General features: G+C 43.8%; 1 protein-coding gene across 2 annotated transcripts in view; it reads right to left on the minus strand.

Annotated features, from left to right (window-relative positions):
* Positions 1-22,139, minus strand: part of WDR70 (WD repeat domain 70) — a 265,120-nt gene that overhangs the window by 167,185 nt on the left and 75,796 nt on the right. For both annotated transcript variants that reach the window (XM_006139468.4, XM_006139470.4), the window contains exons 6-7: positions 19,276-19,335; positions 11,791-11,924 (exon numbers count right to left, since the gene is read on the minus strand). In XM_006139468.4, coding sequence (XP_006139530.2) covers positions 11,791-11,924; positions 19,276-19,335 — 194 coding nt within the window. The remainder of the gene's footprint in view (positions 1-11,790; positions 11,925-19,275; positions 19,336-22,139) is intronic.

The following is a 22,139-nucleotide window of genomic DNA, read 5'->3' on the forward strand; positions in this document are numbered from 1 at the left end:
TGTAGGGGAGGGATCTGTGGACTAAGCATTGCTGGTTTATGGGATGTTTCTCAATGGAAAGAAGTGTCTTGTGATTAAACACAGGACTGGGGCCATAAAAATCAGAGTTTAATTCCCAGATACTCCACAGACTTTCTGCATTGCCTTTGTCAAGTCATTTAGGCACTTTTGAAAATCTTACTTTAAGTTACTGATGGAATATACAAACTCCACCATGGGCAAAAAGGGGTCAAGGGATTATTTGGGGCTCAGCTAGACCCCGCTCTGCTGCACCCGCAGCAAATACTCCAACTGATGGAAGAATTAAAAGACAGGAAACTAGCTTGTTTGGGTGGCAGAGCTGGAGGTGAGCAAACCTGCAACCCTCAGCTACAGCAGAGCAGAGGGAAGCCTCAAGATTTTGACACAGCTTCCCAAAGGGACTGACCCATCGCAGAGGCAACCAGAGAATGAAGTCTACTATGGCCATAGATATACCTCTTACTTCTTTTGGTTTGGATTTCCCTGGAAGGGAAGGCCTTGTACTAAGCTGATGGGGAGGGAGGGAGAAAATGAGAGAAAGTCACCTTGGGGGGACAGCCTTAAGCAGCCTTGATTGCCAGATTACTAGTAACCCAAAGGGCCCACGGTCAGAGCTAGTGGAATGGGAGGGCCCTGTCTCCCTTCCCCATAACTCCCTTGGCAATCATGACCATTAGGCCATGCTCTCCAACCAAATCTCCGGGGAAGACATTACAGAGATTTAAACATTTAGACTCCTTACACACTTTTGAAAATGGGACAGACACAAAGATTAAGGGCAACCATTTCAAAAGCATGTATTTGTGAAATGTCAATAAATCCCTTCCATGATCCTTTACCTTCAATACGTAACCTGTAAAATTATTCATGATTCATACTATCATACTATATATTCATACACAGTGCTTAGAATAATAGGTCCCCAATTTCAGAGCCTCTAAATGATATTTTAACACTGACAATAATAAGCATAATAATCTATAACCAAACCAGAGCAAAAATCTAAAAAGTTCTGAATGTCCATACTACTTAAGGAAATAAATCTTGACCTTATTTCTGAGATAAGAGCTGAGGAGAGACACTCTTCACTTTTATCACTAGTATCTGAGGGTATGTCTACGCTGCCACCCTAGTTCGAACTAGGGTGGCTAATGTAGACATTCGGAGTTGCAAATGAAGCCCGGGATTTAAATATCCCGGGCTTCATTTGCATCTTGCTGGGCACCGCCATTTTTAAATCCCCCTTAATGCGGATTCCGTGCCCTCAGCTACACGCGGCATGGAGTAGGTAGTTCGAATTAGATTCTCTAATTCCACGAGGTGTACCTAGAGAGCCTAATTTGAACTACCTACTCCATGCCGTGTGTAACTGCGGACATGGAGTCCACACTAAGAGGGATTTAAAAATGGCAGCGCCCAGCAAGATGCAAATGAAGCCCGGGATATTTAAATCACGGGCTTCATTTGCAACTTCGAATGCCTACATTAGCCACCCTAGCTCGAACTAGGGTGGCAGCGTAGACATACCCTGACTGCTTAACAGAAAAGCAGCCTGAAGCATATTTTTCCTTAGGTCACAAAAACATATTCTCCTTGAAAAGAATGATTTCAGGAATCTCCCTTTTCATTTTCTGTTTAGTTTCTAGATACTTAGCCAAAGAGCATAAGGAACAAAAGCAAATCTTCAAGGACAAGGGAAATCTAAATACGACGACTTGGTAAAGCTAAGGGACCTACAACACAAGAGCTCATCATCCAAAACATGGTGTGAGAACCCCCAGCATCTTGGCCAAATTCTAGTCCACATTAATTATATCCTGCTTAAAAAAAGTCATCCTTACTATGGACATGAGAGTCAAATCTTAGAAGTTAAAAGTATAAGATCTCAACTTATTTTTATAGATTCTAGTTGGAGTAGGGCTGTTAAATGGCATATAAACAGCTAATTGACTAGTGGATTAGGTGATAAGGGAGAGATTTCATCGACTAGTGGATTAGTTGATAAGGGGGAGGCAACTGCAGAGCTGCAGCAGGGTTAGCTCCCAGCCCCAGGAGCTAACCTCACTGCAGCTCTGCCTTTTAAATGTATTAAAAATCTCCAGGCTTTTAATACATTAAAAAGCTAAAGCACGGTGTACGTGTGTGTGTTTGGGGGGAGGGAGGCAGGGGCAAGCCAGGAGAGCAGATTCCCAGCTAGCGCCTGGTCCCCCATGACACCTGCGCCTCCCCGCCCCCCCCCTCGAGATACCATTGTGGGGAATGGTATGTGTGTGTGGTGGTGGGGGGGGAGAACAGCTTTTAAGCAGGCTCCTGCTTCTCCCCCTTCTGCCTCTCTTTGATAGAGGCAGCAGGAGGTGGGGGAGGGAGAGGGACGGGACGGACGACTAATCAAATTACTTGCGTACAGACAACCCCCGAACCTGAAACGTATTCTTTTTGATAACCATGCCACACAATCACATCATAAACCTGCAGGAACCCAGCCCTGCAACCAAAAAAGATACCAGTTCCGCTCGCATATCTACACTGGCGAATTCATCACTGGAGCAAACAACATAAGCCACAAAATCAAAGGGTCATGTGACTGTACATCCAGTAATTTGATCTATGCCCTCAAATGCCAGCAGTGCTATATATATATTGGACAAACTAGATAGTCTCTGTGGGGGAAAAAAATCAATGGACACAAATCGGATATATGTAAAGGGAATATACAGACGCCTGTTGATGAGCATTTCAGCTTGCCTAACCACAGTCTGACAGACCTGCAAGTAGCTGTCTTGTCACAAACCAGCGCTAAAAGCCAAATACACAGAGAAGCCGTGGAATCCCAGTTCATCCACAAATTCAAATCACATGCTAATGGACTCAATCGTGATATACGCTGGTGGGGACTCTACCTACTTAATAAGCACTGAAAGTGCTAACAGCTCCCTGAGTGGTATCCTTATTGTTTTAGGAATCTATCTATTGACTTTGATTTTTATCTGCTTAGGTTTAAGTAGCTATTCTCCAGATACTTAATGATGCTCTGTCTCCCACCCCGTCTCTTTTTCTTTTTCTCCCCCCTCTCCTTCCCCTCTCCTATTTATTTCGAGTTTTCATATCCCCTACTCATAACTCCGGTCATCTGAAGAAGTGGGCTGTGCCCACGAAAGCTCATGATACCATCTACATGTTTCGCTAGTCTATAGAGTGCTACCAGACGATTTGTTGTTTTTTTCTGTAACAGACTAACTCGGCTACTCCCTGAAGCTCCTTATTGTATAATCAACTAGTCGCTTACATCCCTAGGTTGGACCTACAAGTCAAATCATGGAACTTCCAGAGTTGAGTAGAAGGCATATGAGAAAGATCTGACCCTCAAGAGTAGAAATGGATGCTTGCCTCAAACAAGAAAAGGGAGACTCCGTTCTATTAGGTTCAGGGAAAGCACTGGAAAAATTCCCATTGCCTTGATAAGGCAGGAAGAAAGAGTTACTCACCTTGTGCAGTAACGGTTGTTCTTCGAGATGTGTCCCCGTAGGTGCTCCACTCTGGGTGCTGGTGTGTCCTCGTGCCGGCGACCAGAGACTTTTTCTAGCTGTTTCTGCCACAGCGCGCAGGCGCCGTGGCGCCCTCTAGTGTCGTTGGGACTGAAGGGGCGCCTGCACGCGCGCGGCTCCTCCGTTTCTTCTCTACCTGCCAGAGTATCAGGCTCCAAGCAGGGGAAGGAGGGAGGGTAGTGGAGCACCCACGGGGACACATCTCGAAGAACAACCGTTACTGCACAAGATGAGTAACTCTTTCTTCTCCTTCGAGTGGTCCCCGTGGGTGATCCACTCTGGGTGACTACACAGCAGTTGTTGGCTCACGGAGATGGGTTTGGAGCCGTGTGGTAGTAACTGTGGATAGCACGGCTTGTCCAACCGCCATAGAAGATGCTATCGAGGTGGAGAGAGCATAGTGTTACACAAACGAGTGGTCAGATGACCACGTAGCAGCGTTGCAAATGTCCTGCAATGGAACGTTACGAAGAAAGGCGGTCATGGAAGCTACCGCTCTAGTGGAATGAGCTGTGATAGATCCAGGTAAGTCTTTGTTATATAGGGTATAAGAGGTTTTAATGCAGGATGTAATCCATTTAGAGATTCTCTGAGATGAGACTGCTTGTCCCTTAGATCTTTCAGCATAGGAGATGAAAAGTCTAGGCGAGGCTCGCCAGGGTCTCGTGCGATCTATGTAAAACACCAATGCTCGTCGGACGTCGAGAGTGTGCCACACGGTCTGGATCGGTTCCGTGTGTGGTTTCGGAAAGAAGGCAGGTAAGCGTATGGGTTCATTCACATGGAAGGGGGAGGGTACTTTAGGTAGGAACTTAGGGTGGGGTCGGAGTATCACCCTGTCCTGTAAAAATACGGTGTATGGAGGGTCAGCCATTAAGGCTGCAAGCTCACTCACCCTCCTACTGGAGGTAATGGCGATGAGAAAAGCCACTTTCATGGACAGATGAGACAAAGAGCAGGTCGCTATTGGTTCAAACGGGGGTTTTGTGAGGCTCTTAAGGACATGGTTCTGGTCCCAAATGGGGACTGGTGGCCGGAGCGGAGGGAAGGTGTTCTGCAGGCCTTTGAAAAAACGCTTGGTCAGTGGGTCAGCGAGAAAGGAAGTGCCTTGTTGAGAATGGTGAAAAGCCGCTATGGCCGCAGCATGGACCTTGATAGTACTGAGTGCTAGGCCGGAGTGTTTCAGAGAGAGTAAGTAGTCCAATAAGGTATGTACAGGAGCAAGATATGGTGGGCTTGCATGGGTTTGAGCGTACCACTGGGAGAAACGCATCCACTTGTACCGGTAGGTTTTCCTGCTGGACCATCTCCTACTATTAATTAGTATGTGTCTCACTTGTTCTGAACAGGCAATTTCGGCATCTTGGAGCCATGAAGGAGCCAAGCGTGGAGCTTCAGCTTGGGGATGTCCGGGTGAAGGGTTCAACCGTGGTTTTGTGAGAGGAGGTCGTGATGTGGAGGGAAGGGATATGGGTCCGTTACCATCATCTTGAGGAGGTAAGGGTACCATGTTCGTCTGGGCCACGCAGGTGCCACTAGAATAACCCATGCCTGGTTCGATCTGCTCTTGTCCAGGACTCTGTGTAGGAGTGGGAGAGGGGGAAAGCGTACAGGAGGGAGGCGTCCCATGTGATGGAAAAGGCGTCTCCGAGGGAACTTCTCCCCAGGACTCCCCTGGAGCAGTAGAGGTGGCACTTTCGATTGCTCTTTGTGGCGAAGAGGTCCACTTCCGGTTGGCCCCAGTGACGGAAGATCAGAGTGAGGGCGTATCTGTCGATCTCCCACTCGTGCTGGTCCATGAACATGCGACTTAGGGCGTCTGCTGTAACGTTGAGTATTCTGGGAAGATAGACAGCGGAAGGGGTGACCCCATGTGAGAGGCACCAGGTCCAGAATTTGGTGGCTTCCGAGCATAGGGAAGGGGAACGGGCGCCACCCTGCCAGTTGATGTAGTACATGCAGGTGGTATTGTCCGTCATAATGGTGATGGTCTTGTGGGCTATATGCTGAATGAAGTATTGACATGCATATCTGACTGCCCGTAATTCGAGGAGGTTGATGTGGAGTGTTTGCTCCACAAATGACCATTTGCCTTGGGCTGTGATGCTTCCCAAATGGGCTCCCCATCCCATGAGTGAGGCATCTGTTATAAGCATGAGAGTAGAAGTTGGACGTTGAAAGGGAACGCTGTGTAGCATATTTTGAGGAATTGTCCACCAGAGCATGGAATTGATAATGCGTGGTGGGATAGCGACATACTTGGAGATTTGGTCCCTGAAGGGTCTGTACACCGTAGCGAGCCAGGACTGAAGAGGTCTCATGTGGAGTCTTGCCAAACTGACGACGTAAGTCGTGGAGGCCATGTGTCCGAGGATTTTGAGGCAGTGGCGGACCGTGACAGTAGGTACCACTTGTGTTGCTCGGACAAGGTTGCAGAATATCGCAAACCTGTGTTCGGGAAGAGTGGCCCTTGCTGCGATTGTATCGAGGAGGGCGCCTATGAACTCCAGTCTCTGTGTTGGGCGTAGAGTGGATTTTGCATAATTTACGTGAAACCCGAGACTGAGTAAAAGGGCTACTGTGGTATCTGTCATGGCCTTCATTTCGTCGAAAGACGCAGCTTTTATGAGGCAATCGTCCAGGTATGGGAATATTATGATGCCTTGGCGTCGCAGAAAGGCCATTACTACCGATAGGGTTTTGGAAAATACCCTGGAGGCTGTGGAGAGACCAAATGGGAGCACCCTGTATTGGTAGTGTTGGGTACCCACTGTAAATCGGAGCAAGCGTCTGTGAGCAGGATGAATTGTAATATGGAAATATGCGTCCTGAAGGTCGAGAGCCGAAAGCCAATCGTGTTGGTCGAGTGCAGGAATGATAGTTGAGAGGGTAACCATCTTGAAATGGTGGTATGCAATGTATTTGCTGAGGCGCCTAAGGTCTAATATGGGGCACCAACCTCCTGTCTTCTTCTGGGTTAGGAAGTACGTTGAGTAGAATCCCCGGCCTCGGAATTGTGTTGGTAAGTGTTCTACTGCGCCCAGTTGAATGAGGTGTGAAACCTCTTGCAGGAGTACAGCTTCGTGAGAGGGGTCCCTGAAAAGGGATGGGGTAGGAGGGTGGTTGGGCGGGGTAGAGGTAAAGGGGATGACATAGCCAGATTGGACTAAGTTCAAAACCCACTTGTCCGAGGTAATGAGGGACCATTGGTGGAAAAACGCTCGGAGGGGGTGGTGGAACTGAAGGGTAGCAGTTGGGAGGGTCAGCGGATTGGCTTCCGAACTACCTGTACTCCTCGTGGAACAGGAAGCCTAGTCCGAACTACCTAGTTCGTGCCACGTGTAGCCGTGGGCACGGAGTCCGAACTAGCGGACATTTAAAAATGGCGGCGCCTGGCAATATGCAAATGAAGCCCGGGAAATTAAAATCCCCGGCTTCATTTGCAACTCCGGTTGACTACATTACCACCCTAGTTCGAACTAGGGTGGTAGTGTAGACATACCCCAAGTCTTTTTAATCTTTCTTCATATGGGACCTGTTCCCAACTCCTAATCATCTTTGTTGCTCTTTTCTGAACCTTTTCTAATGCCAACGTTTCTTTTTTGAGATGAGGCGACAACATCTGTAAACGGTATTCAAGATGTGGGCATACCATGAATTTATATAGAGGCAATAAGATACTCTGTCTTATTCTCTATTCCTTTTTTTTAAAGTGACTCCTAACATTGTTTGCTTTTTTGACCGCCACTGCACATTGAATGGATATTTTCAGAGAACTATCTACAAAAATTCCAAAATCTCGCTCTTGAGCTAAATTAGTTCTCATCATTTTGTATGTATAGATAGGATTATTTTTTCAAATGTGCATTACTTTACATTTATCAGCATTAAATTTTATTTTCCATTTCGTTGCCCAATCACTTAGCTTTAATGAGATCATTTTGAAGGTCTTCACAGTCTGCTTCATTCTTAACCATCTTGAGCAGTTTAGTATGATCTGCAAGTTTTGCCACCTCACTGTTTACTCCTTTCTCTAGATTATTTATAAATAAGTTGAATAGGATGGGTCCCAGGACAGACCCTTGGGGGACCCCTACTAGTTACCTCTTCTCCACTCACTTATCATTTATTCCTACCCTTTGCTTACTGTCTTTTAACCAGTCCACGAGAAGACCTTCCCTCTTATCCCGTAACTTATTTTACTTATAGATCCAGGGGAAAGAATCTTCAGAGGCTACATTAAAACAAGATGATTTTTCTATCAACATTCTTGTTTGATACACACTTCAGGTATGAAGAGAACACACAAGGAACAATAACCTGAGAAATTTCAAGTAGAGCACATGTATTGACCTCAGACAAAACTCTGGTTTGTGACAGAATGCACAATGCTAGAATGCATTTTTCCCCTACCAAAGCCATTTCCCAAACTGTTAACAAAATAAGGAAACTAAAACTGTACAGTAACATAGTGAAGAAAGTACTTAAGGAATTAAAGCAATTTCTGAACCATTAGCAATTAACTTCAAGAACTCATGGAAAAAATGGGCAAGGTCCCACATGATTAGTGAAGGGTGAAGACAATACCTCTCCCCCAAAACCAGGAAAAAGGAAAGTCCAGGAATGTACAGACCAGTCAAACTAACTCTGATACCCAGAAAGATTTATTCTTTTAATCTCAGAGTACCTTTATGGACACAGGGGGCAGTACAGAACTACCATTTCTGTCTTTCATTAGACAGTTTCACAATTAAGTCCAGACTTGTCATATCTCTTCATATGATGTTCCACTGTGTTGTTGATGGCTGGCTTATAAGCCTGACTGACCTTCATTGTGCTTGCATTATTTTCTTCGGCACCCTATCACCTGTTTGTCATCTTTGATGTCCCCATCATAATCTTTTTGATTGCTACCCCTCAATCCCACACCCTGATAGGCTTCTCAACCTATCTTCTTCTAACTTCATTTTTCTTAAAATTAGTTGACTTTACTCTTTCCATCCTTTCATCTTTACTTCCCCAGACATCTGATATCAATTTCATTTACCACAGCTTCTTACTGACCATAAGATATAACTGATGTGTACTAACTTGATAAATTTTTACTTTGATACAAGTGTTTTTTCAGTCCATGACTTCATCAGTTTATATGCAGCACTTGTAATTTAACAACACTGTCTTTTAACCTCATCTCTCATGGAACAGTTCAGATTCTGCTTATTCTATAATTCACCATTGCTACATTTCAAAACTACCTATTGTTCATTTTCCAAGATGCAACCATTTCATCTTCTTGGCATTTATTGTAAGTCCTAATTGACCATACATTTTCCAAGGTAATGTGTGTTACCTGCTTTTGGAATGAGCCAGGGAATAAACCCAGACAAAGGGTGTACTAGAGCAGCACCAAGGCATTTTATTTGTACAATCTTAATGGCACGGCAATATACACACACACACACACACACACACACACATTCATGCTGGCAGTTTGGAGGCAGGCTGCAAGTGCAGCAATAGTTAGTTTCAATTTTGCAGGTTGCTGAGGCTGGCCATACTATAGCTTCCTGGAGATTGGATGCAAGGTGATGAGAGTTTCCGGAGTCCTTTGGGCTCTGCAGGAGGGCTCTACTGCTCCCAGTCAAGTTCAGAGCATGGCATGCTGTTATATCTTTCCGTGGAAAAGACCCCACCTGGCCACCAGTCACATCAATTTATGCACTTTTCAGGACCCTTCCTCATGGCCATAAAAGGTAACACATGTTTTACTTCTTTATGATTGGTGGTTTCTCATTCATATTTCTTCATGCACTCCATACATTGACAGATTACATATTCCTATGAATTAATACAATTGACTCAATTAAGGCAACGTGGTTTTAACAAGTATCTAACATTATGGGGATTTTCCATTACTCAGCATAACAGGAAGCTGTTCAGACTGCAGCTAATGAACATAAACTATTCAAACCCCAGCTGAAAGAGCAAATGGGGGAAGGGAGCCACATATAGCTACACTGAAGGTACATCTAGATTACATCCCTCTTTTGACAGAGGGATGTAAATTAGGCACTTCAAAATTGCAAATGAAGCCGGGATTTGAATTTCCCGTGCTTCGTTTGCATAATCACATTATGGCACTCTTTCGAAAAAGCGCTATTTCGAAAGTAAAACTGCAAACTAGACGCGGTTCAAGGTCTACAAAAGCCAAGGATCATGAGAAAGCACTATTTACAGATATGCTGGAAATTTTACATTTTTTTAATTAATAAATTTCTGCTGTTTGGAAAGCAAAGATTTATTTAAAATAGACAGCTCCTCGTTATCACTGTCCCATTTGACTGGTGCTTTTATTAGTCTATAATTTGCTTGTTGGCAAATTATAATTTGCTTGTTGGCAAAGAACTAGGGATCACCAAATGAAATTCATAGGCAGCAGATTTAAAACCAACAAAAGGAAGTTTTTCTTCATTCACGCACGGTCAACCTGTGAAATTCCTTGCCAGAGGATGCGGTGAAAGCTAGAACTTTAAAACAGGGTTCAAAAAAGAGCTAGATAACTTCCATGAATCTAGGTCCATCAATGACTATTAGCCAGGATGGGTAGGAATAGTATCCCTAGCCTCTGTTTCTGGGTGACGGGAGTGATCACGTGAGGATTACCTGCTGTGTTCCCTCCCTCTGGTGCATCTAGTATTGGCCACTGTCGGCAGACAGGACACTAGGCCAGATGGACCTTTGGTCTTACCCACTATGGTCGTTCTTATGTTCAAGATCTTGGCTTTCTGTATGCCAGATCTCCGGCCATTAACAAATCTTGATAGATCACTAGGGCAATGTTTTTTCTTAGTTTCATAGCAGAATACGTCCTGATATTGTCAGTGTTCATGTTCTTGACAGGGCTGTTTTTCAGGAACTCAGCCCATCTCAAGACACAACTTGCAGCAGTAAGATCTCTTCTAAAGAGATCTCTAAACAAATGACTGATGGGGTATCTGCTCCACACTGGCCTTTAAGGGTTAAAACCCAGCCCTGGGAGAGAGCAGAGTCCGCAGCTGAAGCAGATATAGCCAATTAGAGCCCAGCTGGGGCTGTATAAATAAAGTCTCAGGAGGGAGGGGGAAGGGGGGACGACAGACACTCTTGCTCTAGCTGGGGAGCAGGAGGGACCTAGCCACCAGGGACAGAGCAGTGCTGGGAAAAGGCAGGCAGAGCTGGGGAGCTTTGGCCTGACCTCACTCCCAAGTTGCAGGGCCTGAGGCAAGGCTTGAGTGCATTAAGGCTGCAGGGAAACAGCCAGGACAGAAAAGGCAGCAGGTCCACACCTCCTTGCCAATGATGAGTGGCCAATTCAGACTGCAGTTTGCCTCTGAGATAAGAGGCCAGATGACGAGTGGCAGTGGGTCACTGAGGCAAGGTAGGTATAAGGGAACTGGGAGTTCCCTGGGAGGGAAGGACCCCAGAGTACAGGGGCACTGGCCTAGGCCAGTCTGAGGAGGAAAGGACACCACGAGCAGGAAGGGCATAGAGCTGAACCAGCAGAAGACCTGCGCCCGAGGCTGGGTCACTGATCAGCAGAAGACACTCTAAGGCAGGAGTGCTGATTCCTTGAGTGACCGGCATAGGGTGCTGTGGGGATGAGTGCTCGCCCCTGACAATGACTTTAGGCCTTTCTTTTGTTCTGTTGTCTGCTATGCTGTCATCCAGTATCAGTGCAGTCCAACTGGTCAGATCTTCTTCAAAAATAATTAAAAGGTTCTGATGATGCTCTCCTCTCAAATTCATGTAACTGTAGAAGCCCTAATCCTACTTTAGTCCCTATGTGAGTCTACCATCAATGTTTTTCTTTCTTAGCATGTGTCCTCTTCCCTATCCCTCCTCCTCATTTAAAGCTAGCTATCTACCTACTTTATTAACTTAAGAAACTAAATCTGTATTTATCTTGAGAGGGGTATCCTATAATTAACTTAGCAGATACATGTGTATACTATTTTAAATATTTGCATAGTACAGTATGCAGAGCAAGTTCAGGAGAAAATATGCGTGTCTTTCAGAAAAGTGTGAAAGACGGGCCACATGCTTCTATCTCTATCCTCATTTTGTCTAATGCAAAAATATTAGGGGATAATAATTCTAACAGACTTATCTTGCAAATTACAGTGTATGACAGCTAGAAGCTAGAATACAACAACTGTTAAGTCAAAAAGGTAGTCTCAATACATACCATTCGCAAGGCTGAAGCGATCGAAAAGCTTGAAGAGATGCATCCATTCCAGCAAAGTCCCAAAGCCGAACATCATAATCATAGCCTCCAGTTACCAGACGAGCACCTGAGGGATCCAAACCCAAAGCAGATACCTACACAGACAGATCAAAAATAATTCAATGAAAATAATTCTGAGGTAGTCTGATCTTCCTCTTTGTATAAACTATAACCAGTGCACAGAAATACTAGTCTCACACAGCCATATATCACAATCATTGCCTTAGTTTGTTCCTTCCATGTCAGCCATGCAGTGTTCCATTTTTTTGGGAGAGCTTCTATTATCTCTTCAGAGAAGTCTGAATTACGTACATCCCTTAAAACATTTTTGCTATTACTTATTGAGTCAATTACTCATTGAGGTTCAAATAGATGACCAAGTTTGGACAGGACTAAGTTAAGGTCCCAGGGAGGAACTGGTTTATGGACTTGACGGTTAAGTCTATCTAGACCCTTTAAGAAGTAGCTAGCCATTGTGTTCGTTACCACTGAGGAACCACAGATGAAAAACAGATATGATGGCTAAGTGCACTCTGACAAAAAAGATTGAGAGCCCCTGTTTTTTAAGATGGCAAATGCAGTCCAAAATTAATGGTATATGGGCATTGTGAAAGTAGAAAGAATTATACTGTAAGAGAAAGATGAATTATGCTGTAATAATTGAATAATTTGAAGGAATACTGTTTGTCTCTGAACAGGAAGAAGAAAAGTATGTTAATGTTGTTTGTAGGTATGCAGATTCCAGAGTGCTAGCCAGAGTTAATAGGAAAAGGAACATTAGGTGTTAGGTAGAAAGCAATTGAGATAACCAAGGAGATATGGACAGGAGATTGCTATGTGCTTGATGTGGAAATGAAGATACTTAACTAGCCTCACACTAATTATGTGAAGTTTTGCCCCTCTTATAATCCTGTTAATTTTGACTTTCTTTTGACTGTATAAATCAAGGGGTTTGAACCTTGTATGGCACTCACATTTTCTGGGTTAAATTAGCAGAGCAGCTTTGCTAATAAACAGAGCGGTCTGACAAATCTGTGAGTCCTGTCTGACTTTGACAGCATGCATCGGGAAGAAACCATGCTGACTGGTCCAAACTGAAAATCTGTTTCACTTTGCAGCCTAGGTAACTCTAGTGAAAGGTTTCCTGCTGCTAAGGAGGACTTGTCTAACCTGCTCCAAACAGAAAAGATTCAGGGGATTTAACCATGGAGTTTACACACTGTGTGGTGGAGGGACTTGAGGTTCACATGCAGTAGATATTTATAGCCCCGTGTGAAAAGGTCGAGGAATAATGGAAGAAGGATCAGAGCTGCTACTGACATGTCAAATAGAGCAGTGAACCAGTGAGGATGGGCCCAAGCCAGGGCTATGAGGAGGACCTGTACTTGGTCCTGACTGATTTTTAGCAATACTCTGTGAATCACTGGAATAGGTGGGAAAACATACAGGAGCTGCTGTCCCTAGTAAAGATGAATGCTTTCCCACAAGAGCCTGAACTGAGATTCTGGAACGAACAGAACTGGGGACACCTTCTGTTGTGACAGATTGCAAAGAAGTCTATATGTGCAAGTCTCCACCTCTGGAATATTTAATTTAATTTAATGTAATTTAATTAGGCACTTCCAGATGAAGGGACCACTCATGAGACTAGTAGGAACAGCTGAGATTGTCTGCTAAATCATTCTGAGCACCCAGTAGATACACGGCCTGCAGATGTACTAAGTACTCTATACACAAGTCTTTGTGACCGAGGAGAAAGAGTGCACAACTCGGTTTGTTGATATAAAACGTTGTTGTGTTGTATATCAACACCAGTATACAGTGAGTCTGGTCACTGTGTATGCCTAAGGAACTTTAAAAGGACCAACCGTCTGAGGGGTGGGGCTCCTCCTGAACAACCTGGCTGCTTGATCCTTTGTTCCTCGGTCTGCTGCTGCTTCTTGCCTGTCCTGCTGTCAGTCTGTGGCGAAGGCTCAATTGAGGCCTACCATCCAGCTGTAGGATAGAAGCTTCCTGAGGGAGAAGAATCGCCATGCTACTGTGGGTGCCTCCCTTCACAGCCTCCACCGAAGAGTGTGGGGATTTGTGTTTAGGGGACATCCAGCAAAGCTCCTACATTCCTTTGCCCACTCTGGAGTCCTGGCCTGCTCCCTGTGGTGAAGCCCTCTGTAAGCCAGACCTGAATCCGTGATTGACCTGAGCCTGAATAACATCGAAGGATCACCTACTGTTCCTCCCCGGACAGCAGGTTCCCCTGCTGAACAGTAGAAGGTCCAAAGGTTGCTTCTTCCCTCCACATCCATTGAATACCATCTGTCATCTAAGCCAGACCTGTAAAGTATTTGAATACTTACCTTGTTGTGTTTGGGGAATCCTTTTCTATCTTCTTCTCTCTTCTGGTTCTAGGATGTGGGGTTGGTTTACTGTTTACTGGTTGTACTGGGGTCATTGGCTTGTATCATCATATTCTGGGTACTATTTTAATTCTTTAATAGATTGCTTAAATTTATATTTGAGTTGTGTTTTTAATGGGGCCATTAAAATCCACTGGTGATAGATACAGTGTCGGGGGACCTGTGCTTCTGGTGTCAGGAACAAAATTAAGATCTGATCGTAGTCTAAATTTTAAATTCTATTGTCATTACTGAGTTCCTGGGTAACAATGGCCTGAAACTCTTTTATGGGGAAGTAGGCCCTTGCATGGGACTAATTCAGAATTGCCCCGGTAAACTCTACCTTCTGAAATGTGAGGAGAGTGGATTTGGATTTGCTGAGGAGTCAGATTGTCTAAAGTGGTTCTGATGAATGTTACATAGGCCTCTACCTGAGATCTGGACTGACTTTTGAGCTGGTCATTTAGGTACAGAAAGACCTGCACCCTGTGTCTGCGAAGAAAGGCGGCAGCCACTGCCACGCATTTCATAAATACCCGAGGGGCTTAGGAGAGGCTGGTAGGGAGCACTGTGAATTGGTAATGTTTGTTATCTGTTGTCTCAGGCACTTCCTGTGAGGTTGATTAATCAAAGTACATGTCCTTCAAGTTGAGGGTGGAGTACTAGCCATTTGGTTCCAAGAAAGGCAATACGGATTCCAGGGAGACCATGTGGAATTTGAGCTTCTTTATGAATTTGAGTTCTAGCAGGTCCAAAAGTAGCAAAAGCCCACTTTTGGCTTTTTAGAATTAGGAAGGAGCAGGAGTAAAATCCTGCCTCTTGTTTTCTGCAGGAGCCTCCTCTATTGCCTCCATAAATAGGAGATGTGCACCTCTTAAATTAGGAGCTGCTCATGAGAAGGGTCCCTGAAGAGGGTTGGGGAGTAGAGAGAGAGGAGGGCAGAGGGGAGGAAAACTGGATGGAATATTCCCTCTCAGACCATTGGGTAATGCTCATGGTAGAATGTGCTTTCAAGTGCATCTGCTTGCTTTAAAGGCTAAAAGCAGCCCTCAATTTTAGGCACCATGCCTAAGCCATTTGTTTTCTGTTTGTTGAGCTCTTTTCATCATTGGCCAGCATATGGTAAAGGGGAGAATAAACTCCACAATCCCTTTTCTCCCCAAGTATAAATGGGGAAGTGGGCTGGGTGGAGGGAATCCAGGCCCACTCCAGATTGCAGCCTGGGGCCCTATTACAGCGGCTGCCAATGTGAATGCCCTATTACAGCGGTGGGCAATGTGCTACAAGACCCCATGGCTTCCCCACAACTTCCCAGCATCCTCCTTTCCTCCGCTTCATCCTCCCAGTTTCCTTTTGTAGTTTGTCTTCCTCCTATTCCCAGCAGCGCTTTCCTCCATCCTCTCAGCAACATGCACCCCCCCACCAACTGCAAGCAAATTCCTTTTATAGCCAGTCTCAGTTGGTTTCCCTAATTAACCCCAGGTGTTCTAATCAGCCTAGGCTGGCCTGATTCTGCAGGCCTGGTCAAGTAGCCCCAAGTATTTGACTGCCCCTGACTGCCTCTGCTGGTTCTAGACCAGTTCCTCCTTGTTACCCTGGGAGCAGAGATCTCCTCAGTCTGAGGCTCATACTTTCCCTCCACTACTTTTGTGTAACTTTCTGCTATAACTCTGTCACAGAAGTAATTTGGGACCAAGCACTGTAGGAAGGAAATATTTGGGAAGAGAAGGCAAGATGGAGTAAAAAAACCCAACAGTATTCTTTCCTGGATTGTACCCTCAAAACTGCTGCTTATGGCTTGATGAGGGTTTATTAGACTGGCGAAAGCCTTGGCCTGATGACAGCTGCTGGTATCTCCTGCTGTTTCTATTTCTTCTTCTAGGCCCCTCTTGGGTGGCCCTGAGGTGGGTACACCTGTGACATGAAGTGCCTGCACTGAGTGGCAGAGATATGGAGACCTATTGTTCTAAGGGTACTTTATGTTGCCCGTTTTCTTGTAAGAAAGATATGTATCCTCTAAGGAAAGGTCCTGGTTAATGTGCTAGACCACATAAGGCAGACCTAAGACTCATAGTCAGTGATGCCATGCATGGCCCTTGTAACTGATTCTGCCGTATCTAAAATAGTCTGCAAGGATGGTGGGCAATGGAGACCAGGGTGTTCCCAGTGGTTGGCTGCATCCATCACTAAGGAGTCTAGGAGAACATGAGAACAGAGATGTTTATATCCTTTTGATGGAATAAAGCAGCTCATCTCGTTACACTTGGCAGCAGGAGATAAGGAAGCTGATGTCTGCCATAATGTCTTAGTAGTGTCTGAAATGGACCTAATGAGAGGCAAGACAAAACAATGCAGCCAGGGGTAAAGGAAGACAGGATGTTTACTACAGGGTCAACATCCTCTACTACTTCCTCTGCTTGTATGCTGAGACCCCAGGCCATCCTTCTAAGAAGTTACTGAAGGGCTTTAACCCTCCAAATCAGACACTGGAGTCAAGGCTACAAGTGCCTCTTCAGGAGAGGAGGAGGTGGTGGTGGTGCCTGTCAGTGGCTGGAGCTCGTGCTGCATAGGTCCCAACAGGATAGATGGTTGAATTCCTGTGCCTGCACATATGGCACCGAAGGTGGTACCAATAGTGCTGATACTGGCAGCGGTGCTGTGGCTTGTATTGGTGCCTGTACCAGTAGTGGAATTGTAGTCAGTATTGGTGCCAATGTCATTGAAGGTACCAGTGCCAAAACTATCTGCGACACCTGGCCTGGCAATGGCTTAAGGCTGAGGTAGTGATGTGCATTCTGAAGAAGTTTGCAGGTTCTACCCACTGTGCTGTTGCTGAGGTGGATGGTGCTTGTAGTGGGACAAAGCTGTCCGATGTTACCAATGACACCTTTGAATACTGGTGGAAAGCCCAGAGAGTCCAAAAGGTCCACTGGGTAGAGGGTTGCCATTGAGCAGGCCCTGGTGCCATGTACTGTTGCAAATCCCAGATGGAAGTTGATCTCCTACTGTTGCTCTGACAAGATCTGCTGGAGTCAGGCTCTGACTCCAAGGTGTCTGTACAGGACAAACAAGGAAGAGCTGAACTAAGCACTGAGCCCCGACGTGAAGATTCACTTCTTGGATCCAGCTGTGGTGTCTGGGATTGGTGTGTCAGCAATGGCAAGAATAAGCATCAAGCCATCATGGCACCATCATGGCTGGCTTGCCTCTCAATGGCACCCTCAGTGGAGCTTATGCTGGAGAGGAGAAGGAGGCCATGCTGTGCATCAAATCCTGGGCTGCTTGAAAGTCCTCCAGCATGGAAGCACAACAATGTCTCTCAGTGGTTCTGGAGATCTGGCTGGGAGTGGGATGTTCAGCCCTTGGGCTCTTTCCCCCTAGTGAAGATATCTGGTGGCCCAACTCTGCCGTGTCCTTGAATTTGGGCATGGACGTGGGAGATCTCCCTCTGTCTGGACTCTTTTCTTTCTGTGACACTGGTAACTGTGGACAGTGTTACCAATGTGAGCTCTGAGACAAGGCCATCAGGTGCCACAATTCTTTAGACAGAGTCTTAGGCACTAAGGCACTATGCTCTGGGAAGACATGCTCACTGCCAAGTCTGCCAGTACGCAATCAGGTGGAGGTCAATGTGCTGCCTTTATGAGCAGAACCTTCAGGTTTCGATCTCTATCCTGGAGTGTCAACGGTCTGAAGGTTTTTCAAATCGCACAAGTCTTTCTAAACCGGGTTGTCTGCTGCTATTACTATCTGTACTTCCCAGTTGTAATTTTAAAAATTAAAAAGCAAGACGTTCAGAATATCTTTTATGTTTTCTTTCCCATGCTCACCTATATGTCAAAGCTGTTAGGAGAAAATTTCTCTCTGCAGTTATGCTGTGAGAAAGTAACTTCTGTTACGCTGTACAAGCAAGACAACTGGAAAATCAATCAGGTTTCTGGAAAGACTCTTCAGCTTGGGAAATCTTTCCTTATTCATTTCAGTTCCACAGGAATACAGTAATCATCAGCCTAAAATCATTAGACGCAAGAGGTACAGATGGGATATTTAAATGTAGATTAAATGTATATAATACTATGGAAACTCTGTATGTACTATTGACTGTGTCCTGAAAAAAGATATTGACTTCCACTCATTTATATAGGATTGTCATTTTACTGTATCAATTTGTAGATGAGTAATTTATTATGTTTTAGAGATTGTCTGCTTGATGGTAAGAGACAGGGCCACCAAATTGAGTATACAGCTTTCCCTTATCACACCCTAAAGCAGTGTAAGGGTTTGGTTGTGCCTGGAATGGGATTGCTTCTCATAAAGCCAAACAGAGAAGAGAGAGAATCACCAAAGCAAGTACAGTACTCAAAATTGGCATAACTATTTTGAATATTGAAAGAGACTAAACCAAGATGAGCCAGAAAAACAGGATGAACCTGGAGTAGGATTGCTTCTCAATAAACCTTATAGAAAACAGAAAACAGAGAAATGTGGAGCAGTGTTCTGTTTTGGCACACCTAAATTAATGCTTAAGATTTGAAAACTAGAAGACAATGTAAAACTTGTAAAACTGGAAGACGAATTGACTGTAGCCCTTTTTTTTGTTAAAACCTAACAAATGATCTGAGTTTATAGGGATGAAGAAAAAATACACTTGTTGGAATTCCCATTAAAAAAAAAACTACTAAAAAATTACATGGAAAAATATTAACAATCCCTTTTATAAAGAAATCTATTCCAAGACACTTGAGGACTTTTTTTTTTTTTAAAGGAACTACTTTGCACCCATCAATCTCAGTGACCACCACCTTCCCCTCCAAATATCAGGCCTTTTGTTATCATCTTCATACCTACAGAGTCATGAAAGAACCTTGTCTTGGCAATGCTGGCTGCCCACCTGGACAGAGGCTACTCATCTTTTTTTCCCTACTGTATTTCATTTTAAAATGTATTACGGTTTCAACCACATATATGTTTATCTATTCTAGCTTGTCATAAGTGGTCCAAAAATTCTGGAGAAATCCATTAGGATATAGAAAGTCTAGGAGTTATCACTTACTGTTTTGGTCCCATGTTGAAGTGTAATTTCATGAGAGTCTGGAATTTTCTTGACAGGGTTCTGAAAGAAACAAACAAACAATTGTATGGACACAGCCTAATGCCATTATATTGAAAAAATGTCTGCAATATTAACATTAATATGAGCTGTTTACCTTGCACAGGATATTAAAAAACCAATTTCTACTTTTTCCTGATAATATTCTGAGAGCAAAATCATTTCAGCATAAAACACTATAAAATATTCATATGCTAATAATGAGGTAGCAATACTATAAACAGAATAATAGATAGGCTTTAAGTATTTAGGAGAAAATTCCATGTAAGATTCTTATAGCTTCAATGAGAAGAAATCTTACAATTTGGGATTTTTTTTAAAAGTCAGCATAATTCTAAAGAGTGGGACGCAATTAAAAACAAGTGATAATCTAAAAATATTCTTCTTCTTCCATATTGTCCCTTATTCAAAAAATACAACTTCTCCTGCTGGATATTTGATTCCAAAGATATTAAAATCTTGAGTTACAAATTTTAATAAGTCATACTAAATCTCAAATCATTGGAATCTGTCAAGTATTATTTATTACACATGTAATCTAACAATCTGAAAAACTCCATCATAACAATTCAAGTTATTTACAATATACATAGAATTTAATGATTTATCTCAACCTGGACTGTGATCATATGTATACTTCTACGACAGTTTCTGTGTCAGACTATGGGCTGTAGTCCATCTGATTAAATTTAAAGCAGTTTGTTCATTCCCAACAGATAGACCTAAAGTCATTTACAACCCCAGAACATTAAGAACTCTAAAATGTCAATTTAACTGGCATTTCTTAATGCTCTAAAATAGCGACAATCCATCACTCTTACATCAGATCTGATGCTATTACTTGCTTACTAGAATTCAATTTAAAAGAATTTGTTAAAGTACAGTTTAGTGTAATTAATACAACTATCCATAGGAGAGAGCCCCAACAACGGCTATATAACGCACGAACTTCCACCACAGTTCAGGCCTCATCTTTATAAAAGTACCAGAAAAAGTGATTTCTATATTATTAATTAAATCTGCCATGGCTTATCCACTTTAATATTCTAAAGCAGTGGTCCCAAATGCTGGTCTGCGGACCAGTTCTGGGCCATAGCACACTGCCAGGCCACGCCCATAGGGCTGGGGTACAGCCTAGATGAGTGGCAAGTGGCTGACGGAGCTGAAGTCAGCTGTTTGTAGCGGCTCGGGGTTGAAGCTGGCTGTTCACAGCGTCTCTGGGGCTGATGTGCAGCAGTTCAGGGGGCAAGGGTGTACTCCAGTCCTGGCCCTACGAGCCACCACACAGCAGCCACTAAGTGACTTCCCCAAGGTCATGTTGCATGTCTGTGGCAGAGCAGGGAACTGACCATGGGTCTCCAGTGTGACAGCTAGTGCCCTAATTACTGGACTAGGCATCCGGTGATCAGAGTTCAACTCCTCCATGTAGCCTTAGGAAGCCATTGGATCTCAGAGCCACAGGCACTCAGCACTACAGTGCTGGAGCCGTACAAATACCTGGAAGGAGAGGGAACAGGGAAAGGTGGGATGGAAGGTGAATCCATGTGTGGTTTGATGAGGGGGATGACAGAAGAGTGGTGTGATGGCTCAGGGGAAAGGAGATTTCCTGGGGAGTTAAGTTCTATCAGTAAATGATTTTTAGCTCTTTAATTGAGCATAACATGAATAAGTATGAACATAGCTGGATCGGGAGCTGGCTGTTACTTCATTCTGGAAACAGGAGAGAAACCTAGACACGTGGGTATATTTTCACTCATGAAAATGGGCATTCTTATATGGCTCTTTGTTGACCACTTGTTCTGCATGTTGATGTAGTTTGGCTCTGTGGTTTGAAAAGGTTGCTGACCACTGCTGTATGCGGTGGTGCCAAAATTTCAGATGGGTTAAAAGCTTTTAGGCCGCTTTTGAATACTGAAACAAAAGACCTAGCTCATAACATTTGCATGATTACATTTAAAAAAAAAATTACATAAGTTTTAATGGCTTAAAAGAAGAAAGGAAAGGATTCTTTTAACAGAATTTTTTTTAGCTTTGTAGATATTAGCAAACTCTGATCTTAATGATTTTATGCAAATGAATTTGCATATTAAATATGCAAATAAAATGTTACCAGTCTGCAAAAAGTTTGTGAATGGGTTTCCCGCTACATAGTATAAAAAAGGTTGGGAACTACTGTTCTGAAGTGTTTTTAAATTACTCTCTGAATAATAGCAAGAACTGTTCATCTGCAATTTATGGGACTATGTAGCACTTTAAAGACTAACAAGATGGTTTATTAGATGATGAGCTTTCGTGGGCCAGACCCACTTCCTCAGATCAAATAGTGGAAGAAAATAGTCACAACCATATATACTAAAGGATACAATTAAAAAAAAGTGAACACATATGAAAAGGACACATCACCAGACTAACATGGCTACATTTCTATCACTATTCTGCAATTTATGGTATTTGATATCATAGGAGTTTTAGAGGCAGGCAAGGAAAACTGCATATGTAGATAATGATAAATTTCAGAGATTTATGCATCTGCCACAGTGGATGAAGCACTAACTTTGAAGAACAACTTCCCTTACCAAAGAAAGGTCGCCACAGAATCTACATTGGTTAGCAGCAGCAAAAACAGAACACATTTTGGACACTATTAATATAGTATTCCAACGTGGTTAGGAAAAATGTTATATGCCTGGTCACAAAAAAAGTGTGTCTATATTTCAGTACTTAATGTAGTTTCATGGGGTAGGCTGCCTATTTTATGAGTTCTTCCAATGCATCACACAGCAACTGAGCAGCCAAGGAAGCCCTTA

Source organism: Pelodiscus sinensis, chromosome 6 (assembly GCF_049634645.1).
Source record: "Pelodiscus sinensis isolate JC-2024 chromosome 6, ASM4963464v1, whole genome shotgun sequence".
NCBI lineage: Eukaryota > Metazoa > Chordata > Testudines > Trionychidae > Pelodiscus > Pelodiscus sinensis.